Source organism: Mirounga leonina, unplaced genomic scaffold (assembly GCF_011800145.1).
Source record: "Mirounga leonina isolate KUSES-001 unplaced genomic scaffold, KU_Mleo_1.0 Mir_165, whole genome shotgun sequence".
Taxonomy (NCBI): domain Eukaryota; kingdom Metazoa; phylum Chordata; class Mammalia; order Carnivora; family Phocidae; genus Mirounga; species Mirounga leonina.
The window spans coordinates 56,875,618-56,897,955 of NW_023270415.1; the positions used below are offsets into that span (position 1 = coordinate 56,875,618).

The 22,338-nt window shown below is 35.6% G+C and overlaps 1 protein-coding gene across 3 annotated transcripts in view; it reads right to left on the reverse strand.

Annotated features, from left to right (window-relative positions):
- Nucleotides 1-22,338, reverse strand: part of CSMD3 (CUB and Sushi multiple domains 3) — a 1,201,062-nt gene that overhangs the window by 401,260 nt on the left and 777,464 nt on the right. For all 3 annotated transcript variants that reach the window (XM_035011782.1, XM_035011781.1, XM_035011780.1), the window contains 3 exons: nt 17,921-18,103; nt 12,871-13,197; nt 9,639-9,833 (listed from right to left, as the gene is read on the reverse strand). In XM_035011782.1, coding sequence (XP_034867673.1) covers nt 9,639-9,833; nt 12,871-13,197; nt 17,921-18,103 — 705 coding nt within the window. The remainder of the gene's footprint in view (nt 1-9,638; nt 9,834-12,870; nt 13,198-17,920; nt 18,104-22,338) is intronic.

Sequence of the window (22,338 nt, forward strand, 5' to 3'; positions counted from 1 at the left end):
CTTCCTTCCTTCCTTCCTTCCTTCCTTCCTTCCTTCCTTCCTTCCTTTCCCTTCTTCCCTTCTTCCTTCCTTCTAATTACTGCCTTCAAAAATGCACTGCCGAATCTCCATCTCCTTAAATAAAAGTTGGGCAGATCCTCTAACGTTCTCATCACTTTCAGTATTAAAAAACTTGGTCCAGTCCAAAGCAAAATTATTATCTTATCTTCTCCACACATCTACCCAAGGTGCGTCCTTGAGCAATGGCCTGAGAGGCTTAGAGAATGGGGAGGAGGGTGCTGATGGAGGACTAGCACTTGCTGATGATTCATTCCTCTATTCACTTCAGCACTTAGAATAGTCTCCCCCTCATCTTATCTCCTTCCTCTTCCTTTTAGGTCCTTTTGCCTGTGGTCTGTTAGGGCTGGGATGGGATAGATGGTATTGTCAGTCCTTTCCTGGCTATTGCTATATCCCTCATTACCCCGACTCTTCCTTGATGCCTTCCATTTGTCAGATATGGAAAATATTTGTTCTCCATGAGAATAAATGAGTCCTTTGGAAAGGCCAAGAGTGGGGAAAGGTGGCTTCTCACTGTTTAATTCTCTGTTATCAGAGAAGCTCAACCTCTTCCAGTCACCTCCTCGCTCCCATCCCTGCCAGTATACCCTATGGTCTCAGGTTGTTGGGTTTCCTTCACTTGGTGGTGAAGCTCAGGTACCTTCTTTGGTATTCATTTGATGCATAGGAAATTGACATCACTGACTTGTCAAATTGTTTGAACTAGACAGTTTTCCTTCTTTTCAATCGGTCAATTTTCTTCCTCTTGCTCAATCAGCACAGAGGACAGACCAGCAAGTACCACACTGTATAATCAGATATCTACCTGGGGATTCTCGTTTCTCTTTCTCCCAGGCAACTCCATACTTTATGAGGGATTCTTCTAAAGCCCTCCCCCTCAACTTGGCTTGAAGAGAAAAAGACTAGTATCCTCCTTCTTATAGGGAGATAAAAAAACTGAACAACTTTGACTTCAGGGGTTTCAGATAGATTGACATACAGGTAGGTAGATGATAGATAGATAGATTGATAGATAGATGAATAGATCAATAGATAGATCAATAGATCGATCAATAGATCTTGATTTCCCTTTCTTTTTGCTGCTTATATAAATTGGAAGTGGGGTGCCTGAGGTTATGATTGAGAGAGATGAATCAGTTAGAGCATACTTAATTAGCCATGAAGGGGGTATCTGGACTTCAATTTATTATTGTTATTATTTTATAGAGTGGGTATTGAGACTTCTTTCTCCTTAGCTGGGCGTCTAAGTTGCCAATACCAAAGCTACAAGAAAATTATCCTCTATACCTTGTTTGTCATTCATTTTGCTCCTAAAGATTTTCTTGTCAGCCAGGGAAGCTACAATGATAGTATTATTAAATATTATGAGTCTCCACAAGGAAGGGGAACTTTTCTTTCAGTTAGTCTTAACTTGGTGTCTTAATTAAATCAACAGCTTTGAGCCAATAGCATACATCTGACTCTTCCAATGTATTTCATTAAATGTAATCCTCTTTATCTATAAAGCAGTTCAATGAATGTATTATACCCTAATTATATTCAAGAACATGACCATATAATCCAGAAGGCCAATATTCTATTTCCATTTTTGTTGAAGGGATTGCTTTAGATCAAAGAGGGCATTGCTAGCTACAGCACAGAGAGCAGGGGAGATAAAACCCAGGTACAAATAAGGAGACATGCTGATAGTGCACATGCATCAGAACCCTTCTGAGTCCCAGTGGAGAAATGACTATGAAGAAATTAATCAATGGACACAGGTGAATGGGACAACAAATAATTTCCACAGAATTGAATAGGGACAAGGGCAGAAACAGTGAGACCAGTTGGGAAGTTGTTGCAGTAATTTGGGCCAGAGATAATGGTTGCTGTGACCAGGATGTCAGCAGTGGAGGAAGTAAGAACTAGATGAGTTTTGAACATATTTCAAAGGTAGAACTAACACATTTTTTTTTTCTGATGGATTGTGTATGGTTATAACAGACAGAAAGGAATCAGGAATTACTCCAAGAAATTTGGTCTGAATTACTGGAAGAATGGAGCTATTAATGATGATGGTGAAAGTCTGTGACAGTAGCAGGTTTGGAGTGACAGAGGGAGAGCAGATCAGTTTTGGACAGGTTAAGTTTGAGATGCCTATTAAACATCAATGTGGAGATGTTGAGTAGGAAGTTGAATATATGAGTCTGGACTTCAGGGCAAAGAACTAGGCTAGTGATGTAAATTTGAGAGACATCAGCACATAGATATTATTTAAAGTTAGAGATGATGACAGTTACCCATAGAATGAGTGGAAATAGAGAGGAGGAAAATATTCAAGACCTAGCTCTGGAACATACAGAGATCATCGAGATGAGAAACCAGGAAGAGAGACTAAAATGAGCTTGAGTGGTATATTTAATAAAATGAAATTTAATAAAGTATATAATTTTTAGACTAACATTTTTTCCACAAACAGTTAAATAATTATAATTTTAAGGTATTAAGAAACATTTGATTTTAAAAAGTAAATGGTTGTACTTCAGGTTTTATAACAAAATATTGAATACATTTTAACTCAACTCTCATTTTTGGTCTGTAAATAAATCCTTCTCATCTTTCAGTCTACATAAGTTGAGTTCAGTAGCTTTAAAAAAGTGACATTCACCAATGAATAATAAATCCTCATACCCAGGAACAGTTTCCTTCTATGACTGCAACAAAGATAGGAGACTTAATTTATGTCCAACTGTCTTGCTTTCTAAAACAGAAAACTCTAGATGACTTAGCACTCACTGCTTGACACCTAGAAAGAGAACTTTCTTGTTTTATTTTAAGTCTCATGGCATGGTATCTCTTTCAAGTTCTTTTGGGATTCGTTGGCTGGTTTATTACTGACAAATACAGAAGCAGGCATTCATAAAGTAGAAATGCAACCCAGAGAATAGCTTGAAAAGATATGTCAAAAACTTGATCTTTCTCCTTTTTCATTTTTTTAAGCTAATGCATAATTTCTTATAATAAGGTAGAGAACTGTATTTACCAACCTTCCAAGGAGATAAAATCTCAACTGAAACTATTAGAATGGGATGAACTAATCTTTTCTGAGAGCAGAGCACAGTAGAATGAATAGGTCTTGTGTTAGTCTAAGGGTTAAATGTGGAGGAAAGGGGCTACATACATGTCAGCAAGGGCATGGGGCTGAGACAGGGAAAATAGGAAGGTAGAGAACAGCTTAGTGATTACAGGACTGTGTGTGTAAGCATGAGAGAGAGATATGATGATGGTGATGATGATTTTTACATGTAACCATTCCCTCGAATGGGAGGATGGGGGAAGAGATGGCTTAGGAAGGTATTTGGGAAGCTTTCTATTTACTGTACTGCATAAAATGTTCATATCTTAACTCTTAAAGAAAAACAAAGCAAACATCCTGTTATTTATTAATGCTTCCTGAATAACTTGGATAGTTCCTGAGTCCACATGAATCAAATCATACCACACAATTGAGCCATATGAGCAGCTAAATTATTAGGAAAAAAAAAAAAATGTAGTACCAAAAGGTGAAAAAGAATCAGACATGAGCACAATACCAATGTGAAGCCAAAACGACATTATAGACACTATTCTAGATTGAAATGACAATTTGGGGGAGAGTGCTCTATTCACAGAATAGGATGTTCCAGCCTAGACTCTAGGTACTAGAGGATTGGACTTGAACAGTGTTACACAAATTCACAGATAGGAGGAACTCAAAACATTTTTTCATGGTATAGCTATCTGGAGAGTGATTCTTAGGTAAGTCCAACCAATTTCTTGAGACATTGGAGTGCTTTCTCAAAATGGAGAGGTTGATATATACTTTCTGACCTGCTCTATTGGCCTGGCACACTCCCCAAGGGATTGATTGCTACTATTGGATTTCAAATTAAAGTGACCTTTGTAATCGCTAGTTCAAGCCATTTTCCTCTTGGAAAATGCCCTTTTCTAGTGTGCATGAAGGAACTGTGAGGGCTAATGGGAACACTGTCATCAGCTGTCAATGATATCATTCTTGTGTTATTTATTATTATTATTATTGATGTCAAAAAGAGAAGTGTTTATTTTGTAACCATCTCTCTGTAAAAAGTGAGAAATCACATCTCCCCCTTAGGAGGGCAGCTTGTTCTATTTAGCCCAACTAATTTGCTTCTGTAATTGCCTTGCTCCTGTAAGCATTTGAGGTTATGACTCCTGATCTATAGCAATGGGCATTAGGTATTATTTGTGGACACAGATCCATCAAAACCTCCATCTAATGGCAGTCAGGCTCACCACCCTGGAGAATATGAATATCCAGATGAATCTGAGCTGAGTGCAAATGCTGGAACAGCATTTTCTGGGTATGTGACAAATTCATTATAAAGGGTTAAAAGCAAGACATCCACTGGGCAAAGGTACGAACAGATGGGAGGATCAGAAGTAACAAGTTCACATCAGAGTGGACTTATAGCCAGTTGACCAAATGACCACACGCATAAACCCTACTACAAAGGGACTCATGAATCTAATGATGCTCAGATCATTTGAGGTACGGACAACAAGGCAGGTATGTCTCAGCACTTCGGAGCTGGCATTTGGACAGGCAGAATATGGTGGTCAGAGACCAGTGAGTTTCCCAAAGCCCGATAAGGAAACCTCTCTGATTCAAATATTATACCTTGAATTTTGTCTTCTGTATAGCAGAATATTCAGAATGTTCACAAGGAACATTCCAGAAACTAGAAATGCTCTGGGATTTTACCAAGAAAAAGATTCTAGGATTTGAGAGTTAGGGATGGCTCCAGTTTGCATTGCTTGGTACAGTGAAGGAAATCTAGTTGCACACTACTCCCTTGAGAAAAAGAATGAAGGGAAAGCAACATCTTACCCATATTTCAGAAGATACATTCATACATCCAGGTGAAGAGAGAAATAAATCTAAACACAGTAATGTTGTGCTCCTTTTCCCCCTTTTCCAAATTTCCAAGCACCTAGGCTGGTAGAAAGGACTTTGAAGGAAACAGGGCAAGACTCACAATGCCCTCAGGGGCCCCTGAGAGAAATTCTGATTGTATTAGGAGAAAGAAAGAAGGTATATGGAAAGAAGAAAATCCAAGGGAAAATACTCCAAAAAGAAAACTGCACTTCCTGAGGGTTGAATTTAGTGAGGAGGCTCACAGTTGCCCAACAGGGGTTTGAGCTGTGTGGAAAAATAAATGAATGTGAGGCCAGAGGGGTCTTGAGGGGACCACAGGGCAAAAGGGGGAAAGTGTTTATGCAGCTGTTATGAGAGGGAAACTGGTGGAGACAGAGGAAGAGGATTTTTAGGAAGCTTTCATGGCACATCATGAAAATCCCTATGTCAGACCATTAAAGTAGACCTATGACAACCATCTACACTATTCACTGCGGTAAGATATATCTTTGAAGGAGACACCATGCAGAGACTGGCCCTAGATACAGCCAGTTATATTCAGGTGACAGTCTAAGTGTAAGTGAAGAAGTCATTGATCGTCACTAAACTGAGTTAGGCGAACAGTTTGCAGAATTCAAAGTGCATGATTTCAATGCTGATTACAGTAATTAATGTATTTTGTTTTCCATTAGCAAAACTGAAAGACTGCAAGGCTTTAGAATGCCTCTAATTTTTCTTCCTCATGAGGAAATTTGATCAACCCATTCTAGAGAAAGAGGTTCAAATTTTCACAAAGATAGCCTAAATCTATCCTTAGTTAATACATCAGTGGTGAACTTCGGGTCAGTGAATAAAATGTATAACCCATTTATGTCCAACAATTGCATTTAAGCTACCTGAAATGAATCCAAGTTCAGCTGTGGGATCATAGAACTGCAACAAATTATGATCTCATTTCTCTCTTTCCTCTCACCAATCCTTATTCAAGGACCAAGACTGATAAAACATTTCCTTTTACTTTTTTCAAAGATGTTCCACAGTTTTAGGGTTGAAGACTGCTTGACACGGGTGGATTACTAATTTGCCAATATGCCTAAACTTCTAGACAATTGCAGTCGACGGGGGTGGGGTGTGGAGGGAGAGGGCAATCTTTAAAGAGGTTGAAGCTTTGTGTCTTGTTATCGAAACATTTTGTACCGACTTCCCTTGCTCTATAAATCCTGACTGAAACAAGCAACTACCCACTTTCTAACATGGCAATCCATACATCCGAGCAACTTTTAACAATGCATTTAATTGTGGAACATTTTGTGTTAACAAGCTAAAATATAAATAGCTATCTGTATTAATCAGAACATACACATGTACGTATTTCATCCATATAAAATATTTAATATGATGATAAAAAAAAAATTTAGCTAAAACATCAAGTCTGTATTGGAGGCCGTAATAGTGCCCTAAAAGATAAATTGCAAGAAATAATAAGCAAAACTTTTCTGTCAAAATATGGAAAGTCTAAAGGACAAAGAAGACAAGCAGAGAGGGCTCTCAGACATGGTTCTTTGTGTCAATGGGAAGGGCTGCATGGCAGCTTGGGGATGGTGGAGGGAGAAGGGTGATTAAAAACAGATCAACAACAACCCCAAAAAAACGCATTAGGAAAGAAGAAGTTTTCCTCAGCTAGTCTCAGGCTTTTGTTGTTTACATCTAAGTAGAATTGAGGCAAAACTAAAACTAAAGGAAATCTTTACAAACCTTAATTACAGTCTCAGAAACTAAACTGGCCAGAGTGAGTTACACAGGAGTTGACAGCAGTCTGCTTTATTGGGTGGAAACTGCCTTGTGACATGGCCTGGGATATGGCAGGTGACCTGGCAAGCATCACAGTAAGATCGCTTCCAGCCCACTCCGATTCTGCCTTCCCTGTCTCCAACCTTATTCTTAGTCATGTTCCCACGTTGGGGTTAGATCCAGAAATTGGTAGGTGAGCCAAATGTATGTAACTTCACTCATACATGCAGAAAAACATATTCTTTTCCTTTGGAAACTTCACAAAGCTCTCTTTAGGATGCCTCGAGAGCCTATTGGCCTGTACCAAATTAGAATTTGGAAGATTTGTTTCACCCTTTTTTGAAAGTTAAAAACCATTCCTTTTTCACAGTGAAAAAAATCTCGCTAAAATTGCTCTCAAATTAAGCAGTGATTCATAAAAAATGATTTGTTGATGTCCAGCTCATTATTTTTACCTCCCCATTCAGCTAGGAAACAAGCTCCTTCTAAACCAACACCAAGTTAAGCAGGGGAGGATCCAACCAGACTCAAATGCCTAGAGATGGTCACTGGACTGTATACAGTTCCCAGGGCAGCAGAGAGAGAGGCTCGGATCATGTCACTTCTGGGCTGGAGTGTCTTTCTGCTGGCCACAGGATAATTTTAAACCATTTAGCATCATTTACAAAGCAGGCCATCCTCTGCACCCCGCTGGTTATTCATCAAACCTCTGGCCCTCTGTCCTCCACTCAGTACATCGAACCAGTAACATTCCTTCTGCCTGAAATGAAATTTCTCCCATCTCCTACTTTTCCTTCAAAGACTAATGTAGGCTTTCCTGACCGATTCCCCAAATTTGGGTCAGGAACTATGGTTAAAAAAATGAGTGAGCTCAGGGGCAAAGTATAATGGGAAGCAAAAATGAACATTACTTTCCATTTTTCTTTTTTTTATTTCAGCCCTTTATTGTGAAACTCCATCATGTTTTTTTTTTTTAACATAATAGCATAGTCATAGCCATTGCCAGGGTAGCTTCTACTAAGCCCATAACATTGGAGGTTTGGAAAAAAACCCTTGAAGTCATCTAGTTCAGCCCCCTGATATTACAAATGAGAAAGCGATTAGAAGAGGAGGGAGGAGCTAATTGAAGGGGCTAATAGGAAAACATAACTGCGTGGTCTGAAAATGTTTAACTCAATGAATGGCAGCATTTATAGGTAATGCTGTATTAGTCAATGAAGTCTGTTATATTTCTGAGAATTATCTATTAAATATTCTCTATTTATCAGCTAGAAATTAAAAAAAAAACAGAAAAAAGTTTCCCTTATGAGTTTGGACACAGGTAAAAAGAAAAATTAGGAAAGCGAAAAAAACAAGAAACTATTTAAAAATCATCACTTACTGAATGGAGCACTGGGTGTTATATGCAAACAATGAATCATGGAACACTACATCAAAATTAATTAATTAATTAATTAATTAAAATGCAAAAAAAAATCATCACCTAATCATTACATGGTGATCTGTTAAAAGGTGTTTCATGGCTCTGGTCAATCTATCTATTCCTTAGTAAAAGTTCTTCTATATCTTTTTAAATAAAATAACTGTGTAGCCTTGGGTACTGGAGTGGAAGGAGAAAAGCAGAATACAGAATGTTAATTCCTATTGTGACATTTTTTTTTTTAAGATTGTATTTATTTATTTATTTGAGGGAGAGAGGACTAGAGTGAGCATGAGAGAGAAAGAGAGAGAGAGAGAGAGAGAGAACTTGCACCATTGGGAAGAGAAGCAGAAAGGAGAGGGAGAAGCAGGCTCCCTGCTGATTAGGGAGCCAGACTCCAGGATCGCTCCCAGGACCCTGGGATCATGACCCTAACCAAAGGCAGAAACAACTGACTGAGCAACCCAGGCGCCCTGTATTGTGACAATTCTAAATGAAAGCTCCACACCTCATACACACATTCCTATAGATTCTAAATTGAAACACTATACTTGGTATATTTTATTTTTTAGGTAGGCTCATCCTTTCTTTTTACCAACATAATTTGTGACTTTATATGAATGTATATAGTCAAAGATATAAACTTTCAAGCATTGCATACACACACACCACCACATAAACACATATGCAAATTACATACATGTATATATTGCCCTGAACTTTCTTGACTACATCTTATTGAGCAAATAAAAATTGAAAAAAAAAAAAAGTGTTTAGCAAACTATGCCCACAAAAACTATACATTTTAAATAATGGCTGCTCCAGCATAAATTTATTTATTTCAATTAATCATTGTTAACACATTTTTTAAAAGATTTATTTATTTGAGAGAGAGAGGGCAAGCGAGTGCTGGAGGGAGGGGCAGAGAGAGAGAGAGAGAGAATCTCAGGCAAACTCTCCGCTAAGTATGGAGCCTGGCACAGGGCTTGATCTCACAACCCTGAGATGATGACCTGAGCTGAAACCAAGAGTCGCACGCTCAACCAACTGAGCCACCAAGGTGCCCTGTTGTTAACACGTTTTTGAAAATTAAATGCTTATACTGTGAATAGTTAAAATACCATGAAAAAGGATGACTAGAAACTATAAAGTATACTAAACTACAACTCTATAAAGAGAATTTGTACATACAACCAAGATTTACCATTTATTAAGGTATATCTTTTGATAAGAGCTCTTTTTTAAAAGGGGACTTCTAAAAAGTTTTCTAAAAAAATATTTTAACATGAAACACTAAGTGTAATTTGTTTAACTATATACGTTTAATGTACAATATTAAGTCGTATTTTAAGATAAAGTTTACAACAGTCCTGGTAAACGATGCACTCCCTGCGATGGTTTCCATTGTGTAATGATGATGGGGTTATAGTTTTAACTGGCCATGGCACTTACCTCCACATCTCGGAATGGGTCCACTCCACATTACTTTTCCATCCATAAGGATACACGTAATTGTTTCTGTTCCCTGGGTTTTAATAAATCCTTCTTCACAAATAACTGAAATTGAACTTCCTAATTGAAAGTTGTCCCCAAACCGCCGTGCATTGATTGGTATTCCAGGATCAGGACACTCATTATGTCCAAATGCTTGAGAAGAGCAAACAAACAAAAAACACACAAACAAGCAGTATGAGACGGACTCTTATATACTTGGGGTGAGAAAAACTGATTTTAAAAAAGGTTATGTTTATTTCTAGAAAAGCCTTTATTTATTTAAAAAATATATATATATAATTGGAGGCTCTCCTTTGACCCTACCTGTTTGCCTGTGATGTAAATAGGTGTGATTGTTTTAAAATATGAATTATACTCAGTGCACTGGGTGTTATACATAACTAATGAATCATTGAACACCACCTCAAAAACTAATCATGTACTATATGATGGCTAACTGAACATAATAAAAAATAAAAATATGAATTATATACTCTTAAGATTAAACTTCAAAATAGAATTGTTTCTGCCTATTTCTGGAGATCATTAGGCGTAGACTATGTAAAAATTACCAGTATATACCAGCCAGAATTCCAATTATTCTGAATACAGAGCAGGTTGACATCTCATTGCAAACTTTTCTTGTGATTCACTCTTTGGAATGAAGAGACAGTCTTGTGAGGTTATAGTGAAAGGTTCCAAACTGGTATGGAAGTCTTAAAATTTCTTTATAATTTTCCATTTGTCATCTATTTTCTGCCATCTAGAAAAAGGGAAGGGAGCTAACTATTGCAATTACCATGTTTCAGGCAGTGATAGGAGCTTTGGAAATGTTATAATCTCATTTAACATTTAGAGCTCTAAAGAGTAACATGAGATTCAGAAAAAGATAAGTAGCTGGCCTCAGGTCACAGAGATAGGATTGAAATGTATCCCTTGCTCTGACTAAATTTTTTCTCAACAACATTTTATGTTGGGTTTTTTGTCTCAGGTCTCAAAAGAATGTGAGTTCTTGAGTTCAGGGCCACTTTCTTATTTTATTTTGTGTCTCCCAGGATTATATTTAGCCTAGCCTTAGCAAGTAGCATAACTGTAGGGACAACGTGCATATTTTAATCTCTCAAAATTATAGATTACATGAGCCCTCCAAATTTCTCTCTTTATTCATCTGGATGGCCAAGTATGTACCATAAATATTTAAATTAGCACAATATAAATGGAAGAACATTTAAAATAGCAAAGTCTGAATGTGTAAAACATAGTTTATGAGGTATTTACAATTATTATTATATTCATGCTATATAAGTACATGAAGTTATTTTAAATTCTCTCACTAATCATCCCTTTGATATTGTTCATAAATTATAAAACTTTTATTATTCATCCTCCTCATTTTTAAGTTTGGCAGTACAGAAGACTACTAAGGTAACTTCTAAAATATATAAAATATATTTTGTAGGTATATATTTTTTTCTAATTATTGTTTTTTGTTGTGCTAAAAAACACCCAAAACCCTCAACTGATTAAGCCTTGTGGTTCCTATATATAATGCCTGACAGGTATTTATTTCAGAAAAAATGTAATTTTAGCAGAAAAATTAAATATAAGAATTTGCATACGATGGATTAAATTATTTACTGAGAAACAGAACAAGAGACAAGGAGACATATTTCCATAATACCCTGAAGGTACCATAAACATTAAAGTTAAAAATAATACACGTTTAAGATAAAATAAAAATTATAGATGGGTAAGTGCATATATATATCTTTATACATATATATGAAATATTTTTCAAAGGACTTTCAGATAAAGCAACTATTTTATACAGCAGTCTGTATGACACGTCAAGCTAATTTAACTTTAATGATGTGCAATTACATGTTTGCAAACAGAAGCATTAGTATATAAGTGTATTAACGTACTAAGATATTTTCTCTTTCATATGATTCCTCTTTCTGCTATCTTTATACCTTTTTTACAGAAAAATACAAAAAATATGAGTGACAGATAATAGTTAAATAATCTTAAAGAAATCTCAAAATTAAGCAACATAATAAATACAATTAAATAAGATGCTAAGGCAATAGTTCAGAAGGCAACTAAACAATGACAGTTAATGCTTATTGGGCGTTTACTAGGTATCATATACTCTATGCTAAATTATTTACACGCATCCTCTAATTGATTCCTTACAGAAACCCAAATATGGTTTTTTGTTTTTTTTAAAGATTGTATTTCTTTTTTGACAGAGAGAGAGCACAAGCAGGGGGAGAGGCAGAGGCAGAGGGAGAAGCAGACTCCCCGCTGAGCAGGGAGCCCGACATGGGGCTCGATCCCAGGACCCTGGAATCACGACCCAAGCCGAAGGCAGCTGCTTAACCGACTGAGCCACCCAGGCGCCCCCCAAATATGGTTTTACTGATCAGAACACTGAGGCTCATTTACTAAACCTAAAAATGGAGCAGAGCCAAGATCTGAAGTTGCATAGTTTCACTATAGAGATGACACTCTTAATCTCTAAGGTGCTTTTCCCCCATGGTGGCTTTGCTAAGTCAGCTCAGCGGTCTGCTGCCCCTAAGGTAATGATTACCTGCTCTGTAATGTTTCTGCAGCCTTGTGAATTTTGTCTTTGGAATTATAACTCTGTGCTTTCATTATTTGTTTAAGATCCCCTATGTGCTTATGAATATTTTGTTTTTGTTTTTTTTTTTAAGATTTTATTTTTAAGTAAACTCTACACCCAACATGGGGCTCAAAACTGCAACCCCAAGATCAAGAGTCGCATGCTCCACTGACAGAGCTAGCCAGGTGCCCCGGTTTATGAATATTTTGAAAGAAAGATGTATCTCCTTTATATGTTTGCATACCAATAATGGAGCAAAGTATATGATATACAGTAGGTTTGATCTTATGCTTATAAGATTTAATAGAATGAACTAATATATTGGCTGCTATCATAATATTTGAAACATATTTTCTTAATATCAGGCTTCTCACAAACAGAGAAATGACACAATAGGGAGTAAAATATGGTTGGAAATCAAGAACTAAATGACTATCCCTGGCATAATTTTACATATATATGATTTGTTCAAGTTTCCTTTTCTGTGGAGGAAGAGAGCTGGTTTACGTGATTCCTTCTAGCTCTACGTTGTAGAAATACCTTATATGAAAAAGATAAACTTACTGTTATAAGTGATGTTAAAGCCACGTCCCGACATTGAGTGGTCTGCTTGAAATTCCAATCGCAGAATATGACTATTACTAGTAAGATGGGAAGGCACCTCAGCCCCAGTAAAGGTTCCAAGAATTGGGGAGTCTGGAGAGTCACCATCTTTAACGGCAAGGAAGTCAAACTGAGATTCCAGATCAAAGTCATTAAAAGAAAGATGTATCCGGCTCCCTGGATCAGAGATTATTGTCCAGATGCAGTTTAAATTATTTCCATATCCTTCTGGGTAATCAGGAGAAAGCACTGTTCCCATTGGTGCAGTAAAGTTAGACAGACAAGGAACTGTTGAAATAAGGTTTTAAAATACAATAAATATTCAAAAGTAATATTATACCTTATTTTGCCACATCCTTATTATACTTTATCCTTATTTACTTATTATACTTTATTCTTATTATACCTTATTTTGCCACAACTATGATAATCAATTAGCAGTTTGAAAAAAAAATTAAACAATGTAACTTATAAAACAAAAAAAATGTTACCATTTTCACATATTAGAAAAGGCAACTGTTACTTTGGATGACCATATGCTTTAATAAGCACAAAAATGTCATGTATAGGGAGTAATAAAGGCAATTTATTTTGACATTTATCATATTTGTGTTAGAGTTCTATACAAAGTTTTTGTTTCTGTGATTAAGAAAGAAGATTGGTAAAATATTTAGAGATTTCCATATAAAGCAATAATGCTTGGGAAATGATTGAAGACAAAAAATATTAGGCGGATATTAACAGGGCTGGGATGTTGTAGCCCAGACAAAACTTGGAGGGAGGTTGGTGACTAGGCAAGTTTCATTCCTACTATGGCCATGAGATGCTCTCATAGTTTAAAACACAGATAAGAAGACAAATTAGCTTTTATAGCTATCACCACTAGTTGCTAATCCTGGAAAGACAAACTTTCACACCTTACTAAAATGAAGTCTCTCCCTGCCCCTGCTTGACACCTCCCCTCAGTTTTCCTCTAGCTTTTAAAAACATCTGAGCTAAAGGATCACACAGGACATTTAGGAAGCAGAAAAAGGGTAAAGAAACAAAAGTAAATGGTCTTTTTACAGAGAAGAAATCATAGTTACAATAATGATGTATTTTCTTCCAGTGGCTTTTGTTACATAATTTTGACAAAATCAAATTCATTTAATTTTTCACCAAATTTTATTTACAAAGAGTATGAACTTTAAGCCTGAAAAATAGTTTGCTAAATTTCTGCCTGGAAAAGTTGTATTAACTTATACTGAAATATAATTTATATATTAGAGCATACAATACCTCTACCAGCATAAACTATTATGATTATTTGACCTTTCTTATATGATAAGAGAAATGACATATTATTAATTTGCCCTTCTTTGCCTACTAGCAAAGTGGAAGATTTCTCCATTTTCTCTCTTTTTCAATTATAGGCTCATGAACTCTGATCATTTAAGATTATGAATGCTATTCAATATTATGATTAATATAATATTCATACATTATTTTGTTAATAATTTTACTATAATTTGATTATTAAAAATAATCATTTCTTTTGATTTTTTTATATTGCTTTTAAGTTTAGATCTTTTATTAACTTTCAGAAATAAGACCAATATCTATTTCTCTATCTACAGAAATATAAAGACAAAAATACAACCATATCTATATATATATGTGTGTAAAATATGTAACATATGTAAAAGAATGACAGGAATTATATATATAATCAATTGTTTATTACTATATATGTATTTTTTTTTTATCATTTTAAACACAGTTTCTAACCTAAGTTTGCTTCTTCTACATGGAATGATGTTAGGAGTTAACACCAGGTCTTAGAAACTGATAGCCATTGGGCTGGATCCAGACTGCAAATGTGTCTGGTGCAATTTTTTCTTATGCCTGTACAAAAATTTGAAATCACATTTCAAAATCATCCTATTTTACATCTGAGGGGGAAAAATCCAGAGTTCTAGCTTCTTTGAAAAAGCTAATGCGCCCCAGCTCCCTACCTACCACTTCCATTATGGGTGCACACATACCTAGTCCTTTTTTTTTTTTTTTCTTAAGATTTTATTTACTTATTTGACAGAGAGAGACATAGTAAGAGCAGAAACACAAGCAGGGGGAGTAGGAGAGGGAGAAGCAGGCTTCCCGCTGAGCAGGGAGCCCAATGTGGGACTTGATCTCGGGACCCTGGGATCATGACCTGAGCCGAAGGCAGACGCTTAAGGACTGAGCCACCCAGGCGCCCACACATACCTAGTCCTATTCCCTTCACACTTTGACCTGCCTGCATCCTGCAATCATTTGATTCTACTGTCCTTCACCTAAAGGCAGGTTCAGCAAACTTCTGTAAAGGGACAGACGGTAACATGGTCTCTTTTGCAACTACTTAACTCTGCCACAGCTGCAGGACATCAGCCATGTGCAATAGGTAAATAAAAGTACAGTTACATTCCAATAAAACTTTATTTGCTAAACTAGGCTTCAGGCTAAATTTGTCCCAAAGACCTTATTTTGCTAATCTCTGATCTAAATGATCCCTACTTCCGGGCAAGAGATGACCAAGATCTATCATGCTAATCTCCCATCTCAAATAAATAGGTCAATGCCGGTATAGTACTCTAAATCCTTTGTTATATTAGATGCAATTTTTAACGTAACTTCCTTTGACCCAGTGTTATATTTCTGTGAGTACCACACTAATTTTATGGTAGCAATTTAATATTATACTTTGATATCCACATAAGCACTTTTCTTTTAAAAAATTCTCACATTGATTCTATTGTTGCCTGTTTTTTTTGTTTGTTTGTTTTTAACCTAGCTGCATGTCAACACATTCCCAAAGAATGTGTGTTCCCGGAGAAATTATGTTAGGACTTTTATTGAAATTTCAAAGCAATTTCTATATAATTCACATATTTATTTAGTTAGTTAGTTTTTAAAGATTTTATTTACTTATTTGAGAGAGAGAGAGAGAGAGCGTGAACACAGAGGGAGAGAGAGGGAGTAGCAGACTTGGCGCCAAGGAGAGAGCCCGACATGGGACTCGATCCCAGGACCCTGGGATCATGCATGACCTGAGCCGAAGGCAGACGCTTAACTGACAGAGCCACCTAGGTGCCCCTAATTCACATATTTATTATAATATAATAATATAATGTGTTCTAATTCAGGAACAGGGCATCTATCTCTGTTTTTTTCATAAAATTTCCTTTTCTGAATAAGTTTTAATTTTCTACAGGTTATTTGGATTTATGTAAGAATTATTTCTACATATTTTATCATTTTATTTTTCTGAATAAATTAGCTTTCCAGTACATTTTCAAATTAGCTATTGTTGGTATATAGGAAGCTATTAATTGCTACCTATTTATCATATACCAAGTTGCAGGGCTTAATTACTTTTAAAGTAGTAAAAAAATAAAAAAGTGTCTTCTAGATTTTCAAGAGTTTAAATTTGTTTTAGTCAGCATTATTTTAAATATTGTATTAAATGTATTTTAGCATCCCTTAAAATGACTTTAAAATAGTTTCATTTTTGATGTGATATATTACATTCATAGATTCTCCAATATCACACAACGTTGTCTCCTTGGAAGAATAATTAGAACGAAAGATCTTCGAGTGAAGTCTTTGGAAGTATTACTAACTTTAGATAATGCTAAAAGAATCCAATCAAACTCTCCTAATACATTTTCTTTTCTCACAGCAGGAACTTCACAAGGTGATCTTGGTTAGGGATGAGCACTGGCCCTAGAAGGAGAGGGTTCTATTGAGGGGCTCTATGCACTCTTCCTTTCCTACATTCCCTGAAGAGCCAGCAATATATATTTTGATTAGGGAAATTTCTGCCACATTCAAAAAATATCCACTTTACTAAAACATAAGATTAGGTATCGTGGCAATATGTATCCAGACACTATACTGAGAAACAGTAGTACTTACTTGATATTTGGTTCTTTTCTCCTTCTTTTTAACTATGCAAAAATACATATTAGAAAATCACCTCTAGTCTCTTTAAAAGTTCTGTTACTTTTTAAAAATGTTAAATAATTTTAAAATGTTAAATAAGCAAAATTCTGAATAAAGGAAAATATATGTTTTGCAGCATATATTGTAACTCAGATGAAATGTAGGTCTTGAAAAATGCTTTTTTTTTTTTAAACCAGTTAAATATTGAAGTAAAGTTTGTGCCTTTGTAGGGAATGAAGGGTTTCACAAATGAAAAACATTGTAAGTTGGATACAGATGAAAAATCTTATATTTGAAAACCATAAAATTATTTTTATTTTCATGAATATTGGCTTTATATGTTACCATTTGTGAGTAGTCAAAGCCCAGATGCAAAATTTTCAATATTGCACCTATATCTGGTAAGTTGCATGTGTTGGTATTTAACTGAAACTAAAAGTGTATCAATAGATAATACAAATTATATTTTTGTTGTAGTTAAATTGCAGTGTTTTAATGTATTTGAAGAAATACATTTTTTTAATCCAAGCATACTGTATATCATAAACATTAATGAATTTTTTTTCTGTGCAATATAAATAAATGGCACATGAGTATGCATTAGTGTGAGCATCTACAAGCAAAAAATAAGTTAATGCATTATACATAGAATATAAGCTTTAAATATTTTAAGAGCTTTTGATTGAAAATAAGCATATACTATCTTGTTAAAATAAATAAATGAGTCTACTAGAATTAGCTCAGATGTATAATTTCCATAAGAAGTATGCTATCTATAAAGTATAAAATGCCACCAACAAAAAGTTAATAAGAACACATATCTTATCACACATATCATCTGCAATTACCAAGTGAACTATGTTAACTTTATTTAAATCTTTAATGAAATTTATAATTTGGCATAAGCACACTTGTTAAAGATAGTATCACAAAGTGCTACTCGTTCAAAAATAATTACACGGTTCCAGCTCTTTGCAATTAATTACAAAAGCAATTATATGCAAGGACAGGGTGACATATGCTATCCGAAAGCAAAGCATTTGGTACTCACAGATACAGATGGGTATGTTTGCAGACCATTGGTTATTCTCTTGACAAACAATGGATTTCTCTCCAATTAATTCAAACCCAAACTGGCATTCGAACCTTAAAACATCACGATTAGAAAATCCATCGCCTTCTCTAATTCCATATAAGGGTGTACCAGGATCACCACAACTTTCTTTCTCAATTTCTGCAAAAAAAGAGAAGATACAAGTCACCTTCCAAGGGTTTGAGGCACAAGATATCCATATGACCTGTTTAGTAGAGGTACACTCTCTATATCTGAGATATTTCAGAACAAAAAAGATGAGTATGTTTTCCAACCTTAATTTTTTTTCTTTTGCTACTCTTATGACTATAATTTGATGACATGATCTTTAGAAAACAACTAATGCAGTTCTCTCATTTAGTAGATGGGGAAGCTGGGGTCATCGGAGCACATGCTAGTGGTTGTGCCCTAACAGAACAATTATGACAAAATTTCAATCTTTTGTCTGCAGTACACACACACACACACACACACACATCTATGTATTTTCCCCAAACCCCCAAAACATTTCTTATTTTTGTTATCTGTAAATGATACAGTAAATCCTTAGGTCATGACCAGGTTGTGAGCTACTGTTGTCCGCCTCAGTTTTCCTACAGCAGTCAGTGAATACCTTTCCCATAGGATCTGCCACTCTCCCTGACACTTGCTGGTTGAATTATTTCCCCACCTACACCTGCCAAAAAAACTCTTTAGGGCAGGAATCAATTTTGCATTCCAAATTACCCAGATGTGTTCCTCCAAAAATGTTTTTATATGAATTAAATTGAAAAAGGTTGAAAAAATTCTCTTAAGAGCACATGAAAGCACTCTTTCAGCTGACATTCAGAGAAACTCCAAATGTCTAGGATCTTCATTGGGAAGCTAAGAATGTCAGTAGCAAGTTATTGTGGTAGTTATTTTGGTTTTTAAGTCACATGAAATCACATTAATACAGTTGTCCTCAAACTACAGCAAAAAAATTAAAATTAAAATTAAAAGATAAACTTTGAGATAAAGTTACGGCCTCTATCCTGATATTCCAACAACCACACATTCCTGGTTTTTCTGCAATCTACCAGCACCAATTTGGTGTAGTCTTTCCAGTTCTTTTCCTATGCTTTTATAATTATACATAGGCATATATAATATAAAATATTATAAACATCTGTATTTATGTAAATATAAAACTCCTCTCTTCAACTATGTAGTATTGTTTTACATATGTATTATATTTATATTGTAGTATACTGTCATTGTTATTCTATAACTTGCTCTTTTTCTAACCAAACAATAATTTTGGATTTATTTTTGAACACCCTTGTATTTTCAGCAGTAACCACAGCTGGTTATAATGATTCCTTTAATAGACTGGATTTGATATTTTATTTTTATCTATACCATAGTGACTTTAGTCTACACTTTTTTTTTCCTCATGCGGTTCCTATCCAGACTTAATATCAGAGAAAGAAATTTGTAATTTTGCAACTTTCACTAGTCTTCAGGCGAGTTTGTATAATAGGAAACCTAGATCCTTGAGTGTTAGAACTTGCCAAAAGAATGCTGGCTGAGTCTGGTATAATTTTGAGGAATATCTGACTACCATTTTAATCTCTTCTAAAATTATTTTTCTGGGGCGCCTGGGTGGCTCAGTTGGTTAAGCGACTGCCTTCGGCTCAGGTCATGATCCTGGAGTCCCTGGATCGAGACCCGCATCGGGCTCCCTGCTCGGCAGGGAGTCTGCTTCTCCCTCTCCCACTCCCCGTTTGTGTTCCCTCTCTCGCTGTGTCTTTCTCTGTCAAATAAATAAATAAAATCTTAAAAAAAAAATTATGGGTTAGTGCTATCACGTTTCTGTTGATTTCTTTTTTATTTTTTTAAGGATTTTATTTATTTATTTATTCCAGAGAGAGAGAGAATGCATGTGGGAGTGGGGGGAGGGACGAAGGGAGAGGGAGAGAAAATCCCAGGCAGATTCTGAGTAAGCAAGGAGCGGGTCTGGTCGCAGGACTCCAACTCACCACCCTGAGATCGTGACCTGAGCAGACACCAAGAGTCAGACACTCAACTGACTGAGCCACCCAGGCACCCCCATTTTTTTGATTTCTAATATTATTGCTTCAGTATTCAATGTAAGTGTATTCAGGTCTCACAGTGGATAAATCAGTAAAATATATTCAATTCAACTTGTATTTGTCAAATTGAAATCATTTATGCCCTTAGTTATTTTTTGTCTACCCTCTCTGACAATTTCTAAAGGAACTGTGTTACACTTCCAGAGTACGGATTTTACCACATTTCCTTGTAGTTGAATCAAGCTCACTTCACATATATGAAATAATCATTTAGTCATTCAATTTATTCAACAAATACTTATTTGAGCACCTATGACTTACTAAATTCAGTTCTAGGTAGGTGGGATAAATCAATGAATACACTACAATAATTCCTGCTCTCCTGTACCATATATTCCATTGGAGATTTATGAATAATAAGCAAGAAATAAATAACATCTTATTTTGGAAAGTGATACATGCTCTGGGGGAAAATATTGAGCAGGAGTAGATAGGCTTAAGTGCTAGATTATGGTGGGATGACATGGTTACCAGGTTCACAAAATTATATTACTCTCATGCCTTGAAATTGAAATTGTTTCTGTTACTGAAAGAGTGGATTCTGCTTCATCTGAAAATGTCTTTATTTTGCCCTCACTATTGAATGATAGTTGATAAGTTATAGAATTTTAATTCAAAAATTTTTTATCAGCATTTTGAAGATGTTTTTCCCTGATCTTTTATCCATCCAGTACTTCTGATGACAAATATGATACCAAAGAAATTTTAATTTTTTTATAATTAATCTGTCTCATGCAATGTCCTTCTCCCTTACCATAAGTGGTGGCATTCCTTTTCAGACTTGTTTTTTGTTTTGTTTTTTAAAGATTTCCTTATTTATTTATTTATTTGAGAGAAAGAGAGAGAGTGGGAGAGAGAGCACAAGAGGGAGGGGCAGAGGGAGAGGGAGAGAGAATCTGAGGCAGACTCCCTGCTGAGACCCAAGAGGGGCTCCATACCAAGAACCTGAGATTCAGGGCCTGAGCTGAAACAGCACTCAACCCACTACACCACCCAGACGCCCCTAGACTTGCTATTTTTAATGTCACTATCATTTACCTAGGTTTTGGTTTTTATTTTTTATTTTTTTTTTGTATGCTTGGTGCTTGGTAGATTTCTTCTGTCAAATAACTTGTAATTTTTTTTTAAGTTCTAAGAAATTGTTACAATTATTTCCCTTAAAATATTATTTCTTATGTACTTTCATCTCTCTAAAACTCATTTACATTGAATATTGGAATTTGGGGATTTAGCCTTTATGTTGCTCAATCTTTCAAATTCTTATATTTGAAGTTCTATATTCTGCATTCTTGAAGAAATATATATATGTAAATATATGTATATATTCTGATTTACTAATTCACTGTGCATGCTTATCTAATCTTAATTCAACCTAATACTGAAAAATTATGTTGTCATTTTTTGAATATTTAATGATTGTTATTACTTTTTATTGTTTCATAACCTCCTATTATTCTTTCATGAATACAATTTCTCCCTTTTTTTGTGAGGATATCGAATACACTTATTTAAAATAATTTTCTTATTCCTCTTTTAACTGTTTCCTTGGGTATAAGCAGAAGTGTATGAAGAAAGCAGCAGAATAAACGTTCTTCTAAAGCAGCATGTTTGAAGAGAACGTGGTAAATCATAATGGTCTTTGAGCTTGTGATGAAGGTGCAGGAGGAGGTACTTGAGGAAAGAACAAGACTGCTGGTTTTGAGCAAGCTGTCAAATAACTGTTCTTATTTGCTTGCTTCGCTGCAACTCTGCAGGTCCTGCACTCCCTATCCTCACTGTCAACAATCCCCACCTTCAGGCTTATTTCTTCTCATGTCAGAACCACCTTGTAGTTCTGGGTGTAAACTTTTCCCTCTGTTGCTCTGTGGTGCAGTCTACTTTTGTGGTCTTCATCTTGAGTAGGGGAGCCCTCCCTCTTGATAACTGCACTGGACTCTCATTCCATAAGTGACATTTGGCTCAGTAGCTGAAATATTTTCCTCTGAGGTAATCACTAGTTTCTCAGGATTGTCAGCAGACCCCTCCCTGGACGCTTCTAGCCCCAAAGCCCAGTGGCTTCCTATGCAAAAGCTATAGCAACAGCCTCTCATGATGGCGCAGGCTTACGAAGTTCTCAGCTTACCTCTATATTCTGTATATATCTTCACATGTTTATTTATATACATCTTTGTTAGGGATCCCCTATAGTCTCATAACAACTGACATTTCCTCTTTCTATTCTTAAGCATCAATGCATTTTAAAAATATGTTTTCTATCATCTT